At 54.2% G+C, this 18608-nt stretch overlaps 1 protein-coding gene across 2 annotated transcripts; it reads left to right on the plus strand.

Moving 5' to 3' along the window:
• The first annotated feature begins 2718 nt into the window (after positions 1-2718).
• On the plus strand, positions 2719-8870 carry LOC120381456 (thaicobrin-like). Of its 2 annotated transcripts, none has more exons than XM_039499660.1 (3): positions 2719-2860; positions 5166-5225; positions 7411-8870. In XM_039499660.1, the coding sequence occupies exons 2-3, from the start codon at positions 5183-5185 to the stop codon at positions 7935-7937; spliced, it is 570 nt and encodes a 189-aa protein (XP_039355594.1). In that variant the 5' UTR covers positions 2719-2860; positions 5166-5182; the 3' UTR covers positions 7938-8870. The 2 variants fall into 2 exon arrangements, with proteins under 2 accessions (XP_039355594.1, XP_039355593.1); XM_039499659.1 differs by lacking the exon at positions 2719-2860 and adding an exon at positions 4253-4421.
• Positions 8871-18608: the final 9738 nt, after the last annotated feature.

Consider the following 18608-nt stretch of genomic DNA (forward strand, 5'->3'; position numbering starts at 1 on the left):
AGGGGCGCAGCAAAAATTGGGAATGACTCCTGAGTCAATCCCTCCTTTTTGGTATCTGAAAATAGAATCAGTGCTGCCTAATATAGGCAAGTGTACTAGAGAACCACCGTATCATAGAACCAGAGAGCACAGCTGCTCTGTGTCAGAGCCTGCAGAAATTATGATCTGTATGCTATTCACAGGGGGTGCTCCTGTAACAACCCCACCTGTTGATTCCGTTCTTCCCCCAGCCTTTCTTGGCTACCGTAGCATTGTCCCCCCACTTGTGTGATGAATTAATAAAGAATGCAGGAATAAGACACACTGACTTGTTAGTGAGAAATGAGTGGAAGGCAGCCTCCAGCTGCTATGATAGTCCAGACAGGACATTAAGCAGTGTGTAGGAGAGAAGCCCAGCATCCCACTGCTAGTCCAGGGGCAACTGAATCTTTCTTTACACATGAAGGGTGGGGCTGATGGAGCTCAGCCCCCTGTTGCTATGATGAGGATGGTTACCAGCCATATTGCACCATCCATCCACCAGAAAAAATTAGGGCCAATAGGCTGATGACGAGGACGGTTACCAGTCCTTTTGTACCATCAGCTGAGGCTGATGATGAGGATGGATTTCCAGCTTTTTGCACGATCAGCCGCCCATGGCGGGGGGGGGAGCAAGGATGTTGGTGTTGAGTGCTGCACTATCGCGTCTATCTGCAGCATTCAGTAAAGATAGGGTGACATGTAAAAGAGTCAGAGGATTGTTTTACCTTTCGCTTCTGGGGTGGGTGGGGGGTGGGTGAGTAGATTGCCAAGCTATGCCCTGACCCGCGGACACTGTGTTTGACCCTAGAAGCATTTGGAGCTCAGCCAAGAATGCAAATAATTTTCGGAGGCTGCAGGAACTGTGGGATAGCTTCAGTCCTCCAGTCCATGAGCGTCCATTTGATTCTTTGGCTTTCCGTTACGCTTGTCACGCTGCAGTGCGCTGAGTCCCTGCTATGGCATCTGTCTGGAGATTTTTAAAAAAGGATTCTGAATTTCATCTTCTGTAACGGAGCGCTGATAGAACGGATTTGCCTGCCCTTACAGCGATCACATCCGCATGGTCCATGCGGGAGCTCTTTTTTTATTTTGATTTCGGACTGCATCACCACCCGTGCTGATCGGAGCTCCACGCTGGGCAAACAGGAAATATTCAAAAGTTCGCGGGGCTTTTCCTGTTTACCTGACCACTGCATCCGAGTTCAGATTGCGGTCCAGAGCGGTCACTGGTGCACTGTGGGATAGCTCCCGGAGGCCAATACCGTCGATCAGCGTCCACACTAACCCTAATCCGATATGTTAATACCGATACTAGCGTTACTCCTCTCGTTAAGGAGGAGTACAGAAACCGGTTTAAAGAGCCATTAAAATCGATATAAGGTGCCTCCTAGTGTGGACGGTTTTGGCATTAAATCGGTTTTACGCTCCTAAAACCGATTTAAACGCCTAGTGTAGACCAGGCTTAAGAAAACAAAGAACAGGGGGAAAAAAACTTCCCTCCACACGGATTTGAAAATAATCTTGTCCCTCATTGGTCTTCTGGTCAGGTGTCCACAGGTACTGCTTGTTAACCCTTTACAGGTAGACAAAAACCTTAACCCTTAACTAACTGTTTATGACACCACCACACCTCAAAGGAAGGAAAAACAAAACATCTAATAACATGGAGCCAGCCACCTGCTGATTGATTTAGCAACAGCAAAATGAAGCAACTCTCATGAACTGACATAGGAATAAATCCCTATAAAACTGGACTCTGAAGAATAAGGAATTTGAGTCTATGGTTCTGCTGCCAGCCTCCAGGAGCATCAGGTGCATCTGACACAGACTCGGCTCCATCGTCATGACCAAGATACCTGGCCAGTAACTTGGCATGAGCAACATCTAGGCTGGTAACTATAACACCTATAGAGAACCTGAATGAATGAGAGAGAGAGAGAGAGAGTGTGTGTGTGTGTGTGTGTGTGTGTGTGTAAGGAATAAGTAGCGATAGAAATAAGTAGTAAAACAACGTTGTTTGCTTTTGTCTTTTGTTTTGTTATGGTATTTAACAACAAATGTGGCATCTTTGCCTTATCGCTCTTAATAAGATCCTGCTGGTTTTTATTATATTGGTATAACGGGGTCACCCCAGCACCCGCCGGGACCTCGCCGGCTTGTCGCTGTGATGAGGCCGTGGGGGTTTACTGGGAGGAGTCGGTGTCCAGCCCGTGGGCCCTCGGGTGCTGGGTGGGACCCAGGACAGCGGGGAGTCCCCAGCTGAGCTCTGCAGGGGGAGACGCTGCCCCGGGACTAGGAGGGTTCCTCGCCCCCGTTGTAGGGTCCTAGTGTAGACAAGACGCTGCCGCCGGGACGGACCCGAGCCCGGACCCCAAAGCCTCCCACGCCCTTTTGGGGACCACGGCAGGTGGCTGCTCCTCCTCCCCCCATTTGTGGGAACTATGCCCCCCCCGCCCCGCCTGAGGGGGTTCCCCCCTGTGCTACTGTCTGGCAGCGCCTCCCCCCTGCTGCCCCCCAGCTCCAGCCCCCCACCCCCGAGCCTGCCCTTTGCCCCCCACCGCCCCGTTTTACCCCCACGGGATACGCTTTGCCCCCGGTGATTGCAGGGAGCTGATGGGGCGGGGCGGGGCGGCAGCGGCTGCTACTGACGCTGCTCAGGACGCCGGGCAAAGTAGCCAATCCGGAGCGGAACCGGATTGTGTCTGACCCCACGTGAGTCAGATCAGCTGCTTCCTCCTCCGCCCCCGTGCGAGCAGCCGGCCCGGCCCGGCTGGGAGGGGAGCCCCACTGCAGCCCCCCGGATCTGTGGGGGGACCCAGAAGCTGCTGGAGGAGCAGCGGTGAGGCTGGGAGGGGCCTGGGGGGGGGATTGGTGTGGGGGGCTGGGAGAGGGGCAGATTGAGGGATTGCTGGGGGAGTGGCAGATGTGGGGGGCTGGGAGAGGGGCAGGATTGGGGGCTCCCATCAGATCTGGAGGCAGAACTGATGGGGGAGGGGCGAGGATTGATTTGGGGGTGGGGGCCGGGCAGATGTGGGGGGGGAAGCTTGTGTATGGAGATGAAAATCACTTTACTCCTGCATGGGGGTGAGGGGCAGCCAATTCTCACCCACCCACTGCGGGGTCAGACACCAAACCCACAACAGAGTCTGTAAAACCCCCCCATGATTTGGGGGATCATTTCCCTGCTTGTTGACATTACCACTTTTGTCGGCCAGGGATGTGATTAAAAAACACCCCCCTGTTAGAACAGAGATAGTCAGGCCTGCCTGTAAAGCCGATACTTTAAGAACTTAGGTGTATTTTATCACTTAGCTAGTTACGGGGGTATAAAAACAAAGAATCAAAATCTCAGTCTGCCTGTGTCTGGGCCTTCTCGCACTAGGATAGTCTGAGGCCTTGTTCTTAGGCTAAGGCCTTTGGCTAAGCAGCAGAGGCAGCCATAAGCTGGGAAGAGCAGGGTCACATCCTCACACCCCAAACCAGTCACACTGAAATAAGGTGCTATTGGGCTGTTAGGAAGACGATCCTGTCCAGAGAGTGCCCATCACCACCAGATAAAGAAACAGATCTTAAGATGGTTAAAGAAAAGTTAATTTGACAGCAGCCTGTCTGGCAAGAAATCCCTTATCAATGGTTGTGGTTGTGAAACCCTCATTTCCGTATTGTTTTATCTTTATGGCCACCACTTTTACCTTGTTAATCAGTCTGGTTCTCTAATTGTTTCTGTCTGCTGCATAATTAATTTTGCTAGGGGTAAATTAATTAGGGTAGTGGAATATAATTGGTTTAAAAAAAGTTACAGTATGTTAGGATTGTTTAAGTGTCAGTAAAATAATTGGTTACGGTATAGCTAAAAATATTACTATATAAATTAGGGGCAAACAGAAAGTTATAATTCAAAAATAAAAAAACAAATTTAAGCTTGCTAAAAGTTCACCCCCATAAACATCAAATTGTTTGCACCTTCAAACTGCAGGTATTGTTGCTCTCTGTTCATGCAAAAAGGGGGAAAAAATAAGCCCTCTAACACCCCCCTGATCGACATACGTTTCAGTGGCAAAAGTGCTGGTGTGGACCCCGTTCTGTCGGCAGGAGAGCGCTCTCCTGCTGGCAAAGGGTGGCTACACGGGAGATCTTGCTGGGCCGCTGTACGGTCCGTAGTGCCTTAGAGTCGTCCTGGATAGTTCTCTGAAAACATCTGTTCCAGGTGCAGCGACAGTCAAAGAGGCGAAGAGAACGTTGAGAATCCCCAGGAAAGGGGTAGATAAGACAGAAAATATCACATCGCCTCTCTGTAAATCCATGGCCCACCCACACCTTGAATACTGCCTGCAGTTCTGGTTGCCCCGTCTCCAAAAAGAGTTATTGGAATTGGGAGAGAGCAACAGGCATGATGAGGGGTATGGAACAGCTTCTGTATGAAGACAGGTTTGAAAAACTGGGACTGGGGCGTTTAGAAAAGAGACCACTAAGGGGGGATGTGACAGAGGTCTATAAAATCCTGCCTGATGTGGAGAAAGTGGATAGGGAAGTGCTTTTTACCCCTTCACATAACACAAGAAGGGGAGGGGGGGCACCCAGTGAAATAAATAGGCGGCAGGTTGAAAACAAGCGAAAGGAAGTATTTCTTCACACAGTCAGCCCGTGCTATTCCTCGTGAAGGCCAAAAGTATAACTGGCTCAAAAACGGAATTAGATAATTTCATGGAGGATAGATCCATCAGTGGCTACGAGCCAAGATGGCCACGGATGCAACCACGTGCTCTGGGTGTCCCTAAACCTCCAGTGGCCAAAACCATCTGACGCGGGCCACTGTCAGAAGACGGGATACTGGGCTGGCAGGACGTAGGTCTGACCCAGTGTGGTGGTGGTTATGCTCTTCTACAAATAATATTTCTCAAGATGGTTGTGATGTTTGGTGGCTGTTGGTTCAGCGGCTTTGAGATGGCTGAATGAAAGGAAATGCACGTGCAAGACTTGCCATTAATTTTTATCTGGCCTCTTTAGAAAGACACGCGTGTGTGTGTGTGCGCGCGCACGCCTCTGTCATAATAAAAACATTATGATGTCAGCCAATAATGGCAAAGCCATTGGAAACGCGACGGAATGAAATCTCCTCTCCCGTATCCTTTTCTTCCCTCCAGAGACTCTGCCGCCGGAAATGGAGCGGGACTGGTGGAAGAGGCTCTTGTCGTATACAAAGGGTGAGGGGTCACGTGGTGGTGGTGGTTATATTTAAATTTAAGAGAAAATTCACACATGAAAACATCTTTGTTAAAGTAACCTGGGGGGAGGGATCGCTCAGTGGTTTGAGCATGGCCCTGCTAAACCCAGGGTTGTGGGTTCAATCGTTGAGGGGGCCACTTAGGGATCTGGGGCAAAATCAGTACTTGGTCCTGCTGGTGAAGGCAGGGGGCCGGACTCAATGACCCTTCGGGGTCCCTTCCAGCTCTGTGAGATAGGTATAGCTCCAAATTTTCTATTTTCTAACACACAACTCAGACACGCACTGATCATCAGAAACATTCACTGACCAGCCCCCAAACACCTTCTCTCAGCCCATGTGACTCCGCGATTAAGTTTTATTAAAGATCTCTGTGTGTCTGTTTTAATTAAAACACAGTTATGTCAGTCACGTAGTCCAGGGTCGTTATAGCCGAATCCAGTAATCATCCCCAGCAGCACTGGTTCGGTTTTGGCGGCTTTCTAGGGAGGGGTCTGTTATTAAGCTGGAATATCAGGGAATCCCAAAGCCTGTTTCCCACAGAATGGCCGCGACACGGCCGGTGATCCCATGGGCGCCAAACGTTTCAGTGGCGTGTTGGAGGGCTTTCGCTTCAGCCCCCTCCCCCGGTTCCTGTCACGCAGACAGAAAGCGGAAGAGCAGAAGTCCAAAGTGCAGGCAATGCGATGTTTATTGGGGTTAGTTTTAAGCAAGCGTATCCATAGTGCTACACGCCGGCCGAGTTTGTTCCCCGGTGTCCCCTTCCCAGCTCTGGGACGCCGCAGAGCCTGTGTCTGTGTCCCCATTCCCAGCTCCTCCTCCTCAGCAGACCCAAATATACCTGCACTACACGCCCCTAGTCTCACCCCTTACAGCTTAGGGTCATCTTCCATTTGGGGCGGTCGTGAGTCTGGGGTCTTCATCCCACCTCTTCTGTACCCCATGGGAGGGGTAAGGAGCGAGGTTGTGTTCTGGCCAAGGCCAGGCTTTTCTTTGGCTTGTCGTGTTTCTTACGCCTCGCCCCCATCCCCCTTGCCCCTCCTGACTGGTTGCTTGACCTCCTTAGTATCAGAGATGAGAGTATCGAAAAGCCAAACCCCAAATTCTGTATCCCAGGCTGACCAAGAAGCCTGGATACTAACCTGGTGGGATCAGATCACCGCGGGTGGACGTAAGGTGACTATCCGGCTGCGCCACGTTAAAGATTTAGCTAGGGCTTGATGTGGATGGAGTTTAATCTGTAAGGTGACCACTTCCCTTCGGGATTTGTCGTGATGATAAGTCGGTTCAGAGTGGGGATGTGGTTACAAACACAACAGCGTGAAATCTGATCTCTTTTATCCTCCTCCCTCGCGGACACTTTGCCATCTGAACTGGAGTAAAAACAGGGGAGAGCCAGTCAGATCACACCGAGGGGGTGAGATTCTGAGTGGAGATTTTCTTGCTATTAAGAGCAAATTCTCACAGGCACATCTTCCTGAACGTGTCGATAAAGTAACAAGTCGGACACGCTCTGGCTAACAATGAATGCGTCCTGCCTTGAGGAGATCCCAAGCCAACGTCAGACAAACAATCCTGACACCGGCCTCCTTGCTCGGTGCGTGCTCACGACGAGGAACAGAAATGTTTTCACTCTCCGGCATCCAGACACCCTTAACTCTGCCCTGGGGTTCCCGGGCCTGTTGTGTATTAAATGAAAAGGAAGGAGTGGAGTGAGGGTCCTTCTCCAGCATCCTCCCTTCCTCTTGGGCTGGGGTCTTTCTGCCCGCTCCCTTCGTGCGGCTCCCTTCTCTCGGGCCGGGCGAGGGGCTGCCTCCCAGGATATGGACCTTACTCTGGGTCTGGAGCAGTCCCCCCAGTGCCCTGTCCTCCCCCTTCTCCCAGGACAAGGAAGAAAGGACCAGCTGGGGGAGGGGGATCCCTAGGGGGGTTAAATCGGTGTCCAGCCTCCTCCTCAGCTCCCCTACCTGCAGATTCAGTCTCTCTCCTCCGTGTCTCTCCCGTCCTGTGTCTGGGTGTGAGACAGTCAGGAGCCCGGGAGCTCCCCCGCATCCAGGAGCGTCCCAGCCAGTCCAGGGCTGCCGGGGAGTGAGGAAGGGTCCCGGCCTCCCCCAGGGCTGGGCTCTGCCCCTAACCCTCCGCTTTTCTCTCCCCCCCTCCCCCAGCGAACGTGACTCTGGATCCAGACACGGCCCATCCCCTCCTCGTCGTGTCTGAGGACGGGAGAAGCGTGAGACGAGCAGACGCGTTGCAGGACCTGCCTGACAGGCCGGAGAGATTCGACACGTGTCACTGCGTGCTGGGCGCTGAGGGGTTCACCTCGGGGCGACGTTACTGGGAGGTGGAGGTGGGGAATGGGAGGTACTGGGCGGTGGGGGTGGCCAGAGAGTCTGTGAGGAGGAAGGGCCGGATCAGCCCTAGCCCTGAGGAGGGGATCTGGGCCATGGGGATACAGGGGCGTAAGGGGCGGTTTAATGTGTACCGTGGCTTCTCCACCCCTGGCATCCGTCTCATCTCGAGTGAGAGCGTACAGAGAATAGGGGTTTCCCTAGATTATGAATTGGGGCAGGTGGCATTTCTGGACGCTGATTGGAAGTCCCTGTTGTTCTCCCTCCCTCCGGCCTCTTTCCATGGGGAGAGGATCCTCCCTTACTGCTGGGTGCGAGGATCCCCGCTCGGCCTGTGTTCCTGAGACAAGGCGGTGGGGAGACGGGGAGCGGCCCCCCGGGAATGAGAAAATGGGTTTCTCTAGCCTCCAACATCCCAACCCCCGTGGCCCCGGAGGGCTCCCGTCTCTCCGGGCCCCTGGGCCGCTGCTCTCCCCAGAGCAGCAATGCTCAGCGTGCCCGTAAGGAGCCGGCTGGGGCCTGGCCAGACGATCTCATCGCAGCGGGTGTCCCCCGGCCCGTTTCTCACGGCGCTCGGTGCCTCTGCAGGCTGCCCAGGCTAGGAGCCAGCACCCCCGTCGGTCCAGCGCCGCCCAGGAGCGGCCACACCCGGCACGGGGCCCCCCTGAAATCTTTGGGCCACGGAGCCCCTGGCTGGGTGACTTCTGCGGGGGGGAGTTTGGGGGTTGGAGGCGGAGTTTTGTCGGGGGCTGCCGGAGGGGCAGCTGCTGGGTTTCTGTGAGGGGGTTTTCCGATGCCCCCAAATCCCCTTGTAATTCCCTGCGTGGGGTCCCGCCCTGCGGCTCTGCTGGAAATCCCAGCTGTGCAGTGTGAGCTCTTCTCCGCGCTCAGAGCAAGCTGGATAACGATCGCGCCGTACGACGCCCTTGGGGTTTATGTCATTGGCGGCTGGCTCGTTAACCTCCCGCTCGCTCACGGGACCCTCCTTGCCACGGGGCTTCCTGGGGCTGGATGGCCACGGTTTAGCCGATGCCTTTTCAGTGGCAACGGGCCCTTGTGCCTGGCTCCTAACCACCCCGCGGCATCTCCAGGGGAAAGGGGGGGCCTGGTTCTTAGTCACACAGACGCCTCTGCCACCAGTCGGGCAGCGCAAAGGGGCCTGTACTGCATAAGAACATAACATAAGAACGGCCGTACCGGGTCAGACCAAAGGTCCACCCAGCCCAGTATCTGTCTACCGACAGTGGCCAATGCCAGGTGCCCCTGAGGGAGTGAACCTAACAGGCAATGATCAAGTGATCTCTCTCCTGCCATCCATCTCCATCCTCTGACGAACAGAGGCTAGGGACACCATTCTTACCCATCCTGGCTAATAGCCATTTATGGACTTAGCCACCATGAATTTATCCAGTCCCCTTTTAAACATTGTTATAGTCCTAGCCTTCACAACCTCCTCAGGCAAGGAGTTCCACAAGTTGACTGTGCGCTGCGTGAAGAAGAACGTCCTTTTATTTGTTTTAAACCTGCTGCCTATTAATTTCATTTAGTGACCTCTAGTTCTTGTATTATGGAAACAAGTAAATAACTTTTCCTTATCCACTTTCTCCACATCACTCATGATTTTATAGACCTCTATCATATCCCCCCTTAGTCTCCTCTTTTCCAAGCTGAAGAGTCCTAGCCTCTTTAATCTCTCCTCATATGGGACCCTCTCCAAACCCCTAATCATTTTAGTTGCCCTTTTCTGAACCTTTTTGAGCCGTAGCATGTAGGAGTCCAAGTTACAGACCGGGACCTGTTGTGCTAGGGGCTGTACAAGCAGAGAAAGAAAAGATGTCCCTGCACCTGGCAGCTTCCGGTGCAAGCCAAGCGCCCAGAGCTGGAGACAGACAGACAGAGGGGGAAGTGCAAGGGGAGGAGGAGGCAGCACTGCTCAGCAGGACAGGCTGGGGTCTCAACACCGTTGGGCAGCTTCCCGGAGGCACCGTGGCGGAGAAGAGTCTGGAGGAGGGTGAGGAGGGAGCTTTGAGCATCTCTGGGAAGCTGCTCCCAAGCATGGGGGAAAGCAGGAAGGTGCTTCTTTGGAAATGTGACGAGTGGGTGATGGAGGCTGGGCTTGTGGGCTGATAGGAGGTGGGGAAAGACCTTTTGGTAATGGATGGGAATAGTAGGTGGGGAGAGGGATCATCCATGAAGCACCTGGAAAGTGAAGAGAAGCAGCGTAGGTTTGATGTGCCCTGCGTTACTTCGCTCTTTTTTTCTCCACCCGAGGGGTCTTCCACCAGGACCTCCTCCAGATGTGGAAGCTGCTCTTGGCAAACAGGTCCGTGGCGGCCGCCGAGAGGCAGCTCTCGTGACCCCCCCTGCTACACAATCACCAGCTTGGTGTGCAGGTGATGGAGTCGCCCCTCCGTGCGCCGGAGGCTGGTCCTGGGAGGTACCGCCGGGATCGCAGACCTAGATTGGGTCTAGGTGGGGGGATGCCTTGGTGCTCGGCCGGTGCATGGGACTTTCCACCCTTCGTGTGCCCTGGAGGTGAGGTCAGCTTTATAACCCACCTCTCGGGCCTTTCGTGAGTGGGTCCTAGGGGAGGGAGGCTCCCTGCCAGCCCCTGCTCCTCTGGACCATGCCATCAGGCCCCTGCTCCCCGATTCCCCCCACCAGCTTCTGGCTCTGCATAACCCAGCTGGCTGCGTGACCTGCCGCCGTTCCACTTCTGAAACGTGCCTAGCAAACCGCCGCACACCCTGGTGCTCCATCCCCCTTGGCTTCCTCACCTCGTGTCCCGACCTGACACCTCCCACCGACCGTGAAGAGTGAGGAGCCCCGGTGGGCCAGTCTCTATTCCACCCTGGCCCTGCAGCCCGCCTGGGATAGCCCTTGGCATGAAGCCGGGAGCACGGGCACCTACCTGGTGTGGTTCACCCCCTGTCCCCAAAAACTTGCGGTGTGAGGACGATCCTGATGCACATCTGTGGAGTGCGCCAGGCTGCAGCCCCCCCGGACGCCTTTAAGGGTTTTCTGCTTGGTGTCCCCTTCCGGATCCCTGCTTTTCACCCTCTGACCGTCCCTCCCATCTCTGTTTTTCTCATTTGTTGCCCTTTTGATGCCTGGGTCCAGTGGTTCCTCCCCTTAGGCCGGAGGGGAGCTTTCGATGTGGGCGGGCTTGTGCCTGGCAATTCAATACAACCGTCTGTCTAACAAAATGGGCTTAAATAGTGATATTGGGCCAGGCTTTCACCGGCTTTAAATCGGCAAAGCTCCATGGGGTCTAGGCTAATTTACCCCCCCTGAGAATCTGGACTCTGGCGCAGAGACGAGATGGGAACAGGCAGTCTCCAGCCCTCGGGTGTGCACCAGCCGCTGGCCTAGAGGAGCCCTTTGCTGGCGTTTCTCTCGCTCTCTCTCGTAGTAGCGATTCCATTGCCTTTAAATAAATATGAGTTGGGTCAGAGAACAAGCGAGAATCATTGTACAGTCCAGAATACCCCCCGGGTCCAGTGGTCAGGGTGTTTTAAGGATGGGGAAACTAAGGTACGCAGCGTGTTCTCCGTACGCAGCAGCAGAACCAGGAATCAAACCCAGCAGTTCGCACTCCGCACGGCCCGGTCTCTCTGCTAGATAGTTCTGGAGCCAGCACGCTGCCCGTCACTGCTGAAGAGGTTTACACACACTGGACAGAAAAAAGAACGAGGAGTCCTTGTGGCACCTTAGAGACTAACAAAGTTATTTGGGCAGAAGCTTTCGTGGGTTACAGCCCACTTCATCGGATGCATGCAGTGGAAAATACAGTAGGAAGATACATATACACAGAGAATGGGGGTTGCCATACCAACTATAATGAGACTCATCAATTAAGGTGGGCTATTATCAGCAGGAGAAAAAAAGCTTTTGTGGGATAATCAGGATGGCCCATTTCCAAGAGTTGACAAGAAGGTGTGAGTAACAGTAGAGGGGGAAAAATTAGCAGGGGCAATAGTTTTGACTGGACAGAAAGGGTCTCGTTTACTATGGAAAGTGAAGTAAATCCACTGACGTTAGCCTCTTTGTTCCAGATTCTGGGAGCAGAATCTAACCTGGCGTTTCTCAAATGTGGCTGCATGTGGCTACCAGGCGCTTTTCTTGTGGCCACGGCCTCCTGGGCTGTGATTGGGGGTGCGGGTGGGTGTTGACACCTCAATCCCTGTTCCCACCTCCTGGTCCCCCCTGCCTCCTTACCCACCTCCTCATCCAGGGCTTAATTTGTCCCCCAGCATGCCAGGGCTGAGGAAGTCTGCTGTGAAACGTGATATTAACAAATGTACAAATACCACGTTTCACAGGAGCAGACTCGCTAACTAGCCAGCTAAAAACAATAATCAAACACGCAAAGCACCTTATTTCCGTTTCTATCCTGTTTAGGTCCAGTGAAGACTAGAGACAACTGTACATTATTGTTATTACTGAGTCTGCAAAATAAGAAAAAGAAAGAAACCCTACATCAATAAATTACAGTGCTATGGACGTGTATATATGGGCATATTTCTTTGTTTTTCCTACAGTTAATTAAGTATTTTAGGGAAAAGTATGTTGTGAGAACCCCATAACCCCTGGAACGGAGAGAGTGAGAGACCTTGTTCAACAGAGATAGACCCTGTACGGATTTAGACTGGCTCTAACGGGGAGCCATGTGGCAGACGCAGGATGCAGAGAAAAACAAACGTTACAGAGGGCTGGATAAAAGAAGAGAGAAATCCCAGCTGGCCTTGGCCTGCCATCGCCTGAGGGAAGCTATCGCGTGGCCCTGTCGTTTGCACAGCACCAAACACACGGTCATCCACATTATACTATTTTTTAAAATAAATTACAAGGGGTGAAACTGTGTTTCCCGTGGGTGACAGGGAAGGGACCCCCAGACAGGCAAAGCTGGAACAGGTGCTGTGAGGCCCGGTGCGGACGTGGGAATCCTACGGAAACGGAGCAGGAATTCGGGGATGCAGCAGAAACACCCGTGAAAAGTGCCAGTCGGTTTCACGGCAGCTTGTGCATCCGTGCAAACCGTTTCCCTGACTCCCGGGCCCCTCACCCCTCGTGTCACTGCAGACAGAGACGAGCGGCTGTGGGGCGGCGTTAAGGTGGCCAGTTTGGGTCGGACGCGTCCTGGCGACTGACTCGCACGACATCCTCTTGCAGGAACGATGGATCGTTCGGTCCCGGAGGGGGCGATGGGTGGGGTGCTGCTGGGATGGACACAGGCCGGGACCCCAAAGCCACCCACGCCCTGTTTTGGAGACCACGGCACGTGGCTCCTCACCCCATAATTTTCACCCCCTCTGCCCCTCCTTCTCCTGGGGTCTCCCCCTTTCTGACCCCCAGCTCCTGCACCCCGTCCCGGAGCCTGCCCCTGCACCCCCTGGGGACACGCCCTGGCCCTGCACCCCCCCCCCGCCGGGGAATGGCCGGCAGCTGATGGGGGGGGCAGCGGAGGGGGGGGTTCAGCTGCTGCTGCTGAGGCTGCTCCGTGGCAGCGAACCGGGAGGCGAGACGCTGTTTTCTCCACGGTCACCGCCCGCGCAGCCCGGCCCCACCGCACCGCGCCCGGCTGGGAGGGGAGCGGGGACCCCACTGCGCCCCCTGGGCCTGGGGGGGACCCCGGGAGCTGCCGGAGGAGCCGAGGTGAGGCTGGGAGGGGCCTGTGGGGGAGGGGCTGGTGGGGAGCGGCAGATGGGGGGATTGGTGGGGGGATGGGGAGGGGCAGATGTGGGGGGCTGGGGGAGGGGCAGGATTGGGGGCTCCCATCAGATCTGGAGGCAGAACTGATGGGGGAGGGGTGAGGATTGATTTGGGGGTGGGGGCCGGGCAGATGGAGGGGGGGCTTGTGCAGAGACAAAAATCACGTTATTCACTGCATGGGGGGGTGAGGGGCAGCTGATTCTCACCCACCCCCTGGGGGTCAGACACCAAACCCACAACAGAGTCTGTAAACCCCCCACATGATTTGGGGGATCATTTCCCTGATTGCTGGCGGCTGACTCAGGAGTTTTGACCCGTCCAGGTTGGTCCATTTTCCCCACAGACTCCGGGGCCGCGACTCTCCCCGGGGCTCCCAGCAAACAGCAGGAGTCCGTGCCAGGGAGGGGACGCGCCCGTGGGTGCTGCAGACGGGGGCTCAGGAAAGCCGGATTTACCCTGCGCAGGGAACCAGGGGGGAGTCTCCAGGGTGACGCTCCTTGCCCCCTCGCTCGGGTGCATTTCACACAACCTGCCCCTCTAGGCTGTGGGTGCAATTTCTGTCTCGCCCGAGTCACCCAGTGCCGGGAGGGGTCGGCTACAGACGTCTCCTGCCCTCCGTGCAGCCAGGCTGGGGCACAGAGAAACCTCCGGCCGGCCAGAGAGCTGCCAGCTTCCAGGGTTGGCACCAGCGCCGGTGTCGGTACAATTGAGAAGCTCCTTCGGTTCCCAGGGCGACATTTCTTAGTGCTCGAACCTCGGCCCCACACTGGGATTGCCCTGAAATCCGCTGGGCCTCCTGGGGCCGGGGCTGGGGCCGTCACCACAATAGGGGTCAGGTATTTGACCAAGGGGTTCCCAAGCGATCGCCCCTCCCCAGAAAAGTTTTTCTTAAAGTTGAAGGCTTTTCTGACAAATTTGTGCACACCCTGGGCTGCAAGTGGCCCCCGAAGGGTCTCGCTGTCATTCATCCCCACTAGTGCATGCGGGAGCGGGAACTAGCCGGGGTGACTATGACGGGGGGTGCAGCTGGTACCAGGAGATGCCCTCAGCCCCCACGTGGGGCTCGACACTGGGGCGCTGCCCGGGCCGGAGAGGGTCACTGCTGCTGAGGACAGTAGGGCTCCCTAGGAGCGGGAGGGCGGAGTGGGGGCGCGTTCAGGGGAGCGGGAGGAGCAGAGGTGAGCTGGGGTGGTGGGGAGGGCGCAGGAAGTAACGGGGGGTGGAGGAACCGCTCCTTGCTCCAGCTCTCCTCCCCTCCACCACCGCTGCCTCCCCCGAGCGCCCCGCCGCTCCGCTTGGGGGAACGTTGGCGGGTAGGTTAGGGGGTCCTGTGCCCACCCTGCCCGGGATGGGGTGCTCTGCCACTGAGTCAGCGAGGCTCCCACCGAAACACTTCCTCCTGGACAATAACTAGTCCGCCCCCCGTCCCCCCCCAGGGCCCCCTCCTACCATATCTTCTGGAGCTGTAGTTGAGGTGTTGTCAGGGTCTCGGGGCTTTTCGGCGTGTGTGTTTCCTGGTGACTTTGATCCCTCTCGGACGTCCACAGGCACTTGGGCGTCAGTCTGGGTCTCCGTCTTTCACGGTCAGGAGTTTCAGCTGCCTGTGGGCTGGAGTTAGCAATGAGCATCCTTCCTCCTCGATGGCCAGGCCGGACTGAGATGGGTTGTTCCCTTTTATACTAGGAGTATGCGCAGCCCGGAGTGAGGGGTTAACCCTTCCCCGTCGAGCGCGGGGTGAGTTCACCCTGGCACACCACCCCAGGGTCACAAGCCTTGTGGATGAAGGGATGCAGTAGCTTTGGTATAGCTTGACTTTAGTAAGGCTTATGATACTGTCTCACATGGCCTTCTCATACACAAACTAATGAAACACAGCCTAGATGGAGCTACTATCAGGTTTCAGAGTAGCAGCTGTGTGAGTCTGTAGCCGCAAAAAGAACAGGAGTCCTTGTGGCACCTTAGAGACTAACACATTAATTTGAGCATAAGCCCAGCATCTGATGAAGTGATCTTTCTACTATAAGGTGGGTGTATAACTGGTTGGAAAACCGTTCCCAGAGATCAGTGGTTCACAGTCATGCTGGAAGGGCATAACGAGTGGGGTCCCGCAGGGATCAGTTCTGGGTCCGGTTCTGGTCAATAGCTTCATCAATGAGTTAGATAATGGCACAGAGAGCACACTTATAAAGCTTGTGGACGGTACCAAGCTGGGAGGGGTTGCAAGTGCTTTGGAGGACAGGATTAAAATTGAAAATGCTCTGGACAAACTGGAGAAATGGTCTGAAGTAAATAGGATGAAATTCAATAAGGACAAATCCCAAGTACATCACTTAGGAAGGAACAAGCAGTCGCACACGTACAAAATGGGAAATGGCTGCCTAGGAAGGAGAACTGCGGAAAGGGATCTGGGGGTCACAGTGGATCACAAACTAAATATGAGTCAACAGAGCTACACTGCTGCAAAACAAGCGAACATCATTCTGGGCTGTATCAGCAGGAGTGTTGTAAGCAAGACAGGAGGAGTAATTCTTCCGCTTTACTGCGCACTGATTAGGTCTCAACTGGAGCAGTGTGTCCAGTTCTGGGCACCACATTTCAGGAAAGATGTGGACAAATTGGAGAAAGTCCCGAGAAGAGAAACAAAAATGATGAAAGGTCTAGAAAACAAGACCTCTGAGGGAAGATTGAAAAAATTGTGTTTGTTTAGTCTGGAGAAGAGAAGACTGAGAGGGGACCTGATCACAGTTTTCAAGTACATAAAAGGTTGTTACAAGGAAGAGAGAGAAAAATCATTCTCCTTAACCTCTGAGAATAGGACAAGAAGCAATGGGCTTAAATTGCAGCAAGGGAGGTTTAGGTCGGACATTAGGAAAAACTCCCTAACTGTCAGAGTGGTTAAGCACTGGAATAAATTGCCCAGGGAGGTTGTGGAATCTCCGTCATTGGGGATTTTTAAGAGCAGGCTGGACAAACCCCTCTCAGGGATGGTCTAGTTAATACTTTGTCCTGCCACGAGTGCCGGAGACTGGACTAGGCGACCCCGCGAGGTCCCTTCCAGTTCTGTGATTCTATATTTCCAACATCCCTTCCTTGGTGTGTGTCCGGCAGCGCTGAAATGCTCTCTCTCCTCTAGGATGTTAGGTTCACCCTGAGCAGATACCTGGCTCTCCCTCACACCTCCTCACACTTCACAATGCTGGGAAAGAGCTTGGCGAGGAGGTTAGCACCACATCTCCCCAGGGCTCCTCAGCCAAATATTGCAACCAACTCCAAGAGGCTAATTAATTAAGATGAGCAATTATCAGCACAAATTAATTAGCCTCTTAGAGTTGGTTGGGCAACTTTTCATGTTCTCTGTATGTGTATATATCTCCTCACTATATGTTCCAGTCTATGCATCCAATGAAGTGGGCTGTAGCCCACGAAAGCTTATGCTCAAATAAATTTGTTAGTCTCTAAGGTGCCACAAGTACATTTTTGATACAAATCCTGAAGTTCTCACCCTTTTATGGAAGACTCTGGAATTATCCATTCACTGGGAAAGATCGACCTCATGTATTTCCTGCGATATCACATCCCTGTGGTCTTTTAGTGGGCAGATTTTTACAACACTTAACACCGGAGCCTCCTGTCCCCGAGAGCCTGGAGGCCAAGGAGTGAATTGGCCACGGAGGTCCTGCACCACTACAGGCTGGGGACCGACTGGCTAAGCAGCCGTTCTGCTGAAAAAGACCTGGGGGTGGCTAAGAAAAGGACCTAGGGGTTCCAGTGGACGAGAAGCTGGATATGAGTCAGCAATGGGCCCTCGTTGCCAAGAAGGCCAGCGGCATATTGGGCTGCATTAGTAGGAGCATTGCCAGCAGATCGAGGGACGTGATCATTCCCCTCTATTTGGCACTGGTGAGCCCAAACCTGGAGTATTGCGTCCAGTTTTGGTCCCCCCACTACAGAAGGGATGTGGACAAATTGGAGCGAATCCAGTGGAGGGCAACAAAAATGATTAGGGGGCTGGAGCACATGACTTACAAGGAGAGGCTGAGGGAACTGGAGTTATTTACTCTGCAGAAGAGAAGAATGAGGGGGGATTTGATAGCTGCTTTCAACTACCTGAAGGCAGGTTCCAAAGAGGATGGATCTAAACTGTTCTCAGTGGTGGCAGATGACAGAACAAGGAGCAATGGTCTCAAGTTGCAATGGGAGAGGTCTAGGTTGGACATTAGGAAACACTATTTCACTAGGAGGGTGGTGAAGCACTGGAATGGGTTCCCTAGGGAGGTGGTGGAATCCAGGGGCGGCTCCAGGACCCAGCACGCAAAGCACGTGCTTGGGGCGGCAAGCCGTGGGGGGCGCTCTGCCGGTTGCCGCGAGGGTGGCAGGCAGGCTGCCTTCGGCGGCTTGCCTGCGGAGGGTCCGCTGGTCCCGTGGCTTCCCCGCAGGACCCTCCGCAGGCAAGCCGCCGAAGGCAGCCTGCCCGCTGTGCTTGGGGTGGCAAAATGCCTAGAGCCGCCCCTACTGGAATCTCCTTCCTTAGAGGTTTTTAAGATCAGGCTTGACAAAGCCCTGGCTGGGATGATTTAGTTGGGGATTGGTCCTGCTTTGAGCAGGGGGTTGGACTAGATACCTCCTGAGGTCCCTTCCAACCCTAATCATCTATGATATATTCTGACTCAATACCCCTTTTATCCCCAGAGCAGGTCTCTCCACGCCAGAGTTGAACATGAAGCGGATCTCTGGGGGGAAGGTTGCACATCTGTGAAGCTGGGAGGAGGAGAGGAATTCTAACTCCAGGCCCATTACACAGCAATTCTCTAGCAAGAACTTACAACGAGTCACTAAATGAAATGTAACCATGTGAAATTGTTCCTGTACAGGCGTGAGAAGGGGACATTCCAGCAGCCAGTGGAGATTTCTCCTGAACTGGAAGTGAGACTCAGTGATTTCTCCCAGAAAACTGATGCCCTCATGGAGACCCTGAGGAAATTCAAAGGTACCTAGAAGGGATCTAGGAGGGGAAATTGGGATAAACCCGTGAGATAGTGGGAGGAGAATGGGGCTGGCCAGTTGGTTCATAGTTAGATGATGCATCTATTGAATCGTTGGATGAGAGTGCCACACGCTTGGGGACCAAGTCTCAGGGGGTAGCTGTGTTAGTCTGTATCCACAAAAACAACAAGGAGCCCGGTGGCCCTGTTGAGCTGCTCTCTGTAGAGACGCTGAGTAAACAGACCCAACAGCTCACCATTAGAGCCAGGATTTCGCAAGCTCTGAACATCCCGTTAGTGTCAAAGGGACCTGAGCGGGTA

This window comes from Mauremys reevesii, linkage group 14 (genome assembly GCF_016161935.1).
Source record: "Mauremys reevesii isolate NIE-2019 linkage group 14, ASM1616193v1, whole genome shotgun sequence".
NCBI classification, from domain to species: domain Eukaryota; kingdom Metazoa; phylum Chordata; order Testudines; family Geoemydidae; genus Mauremys; species Mauremys reevesii.

What these genes read in the sequence shown, in the direction of transcription:
- LOC120381456 (XM_039499659.1), top strand. An exon ending in GCTCTTGTCGTATACAAAGG is followed by an intron (nt 5,226 to 7,410) that starts GTGAGGGGTCAC and finishes CCCCTCCCCCAG; the next exon opens with CGAACGTGACTCTGGATCCA.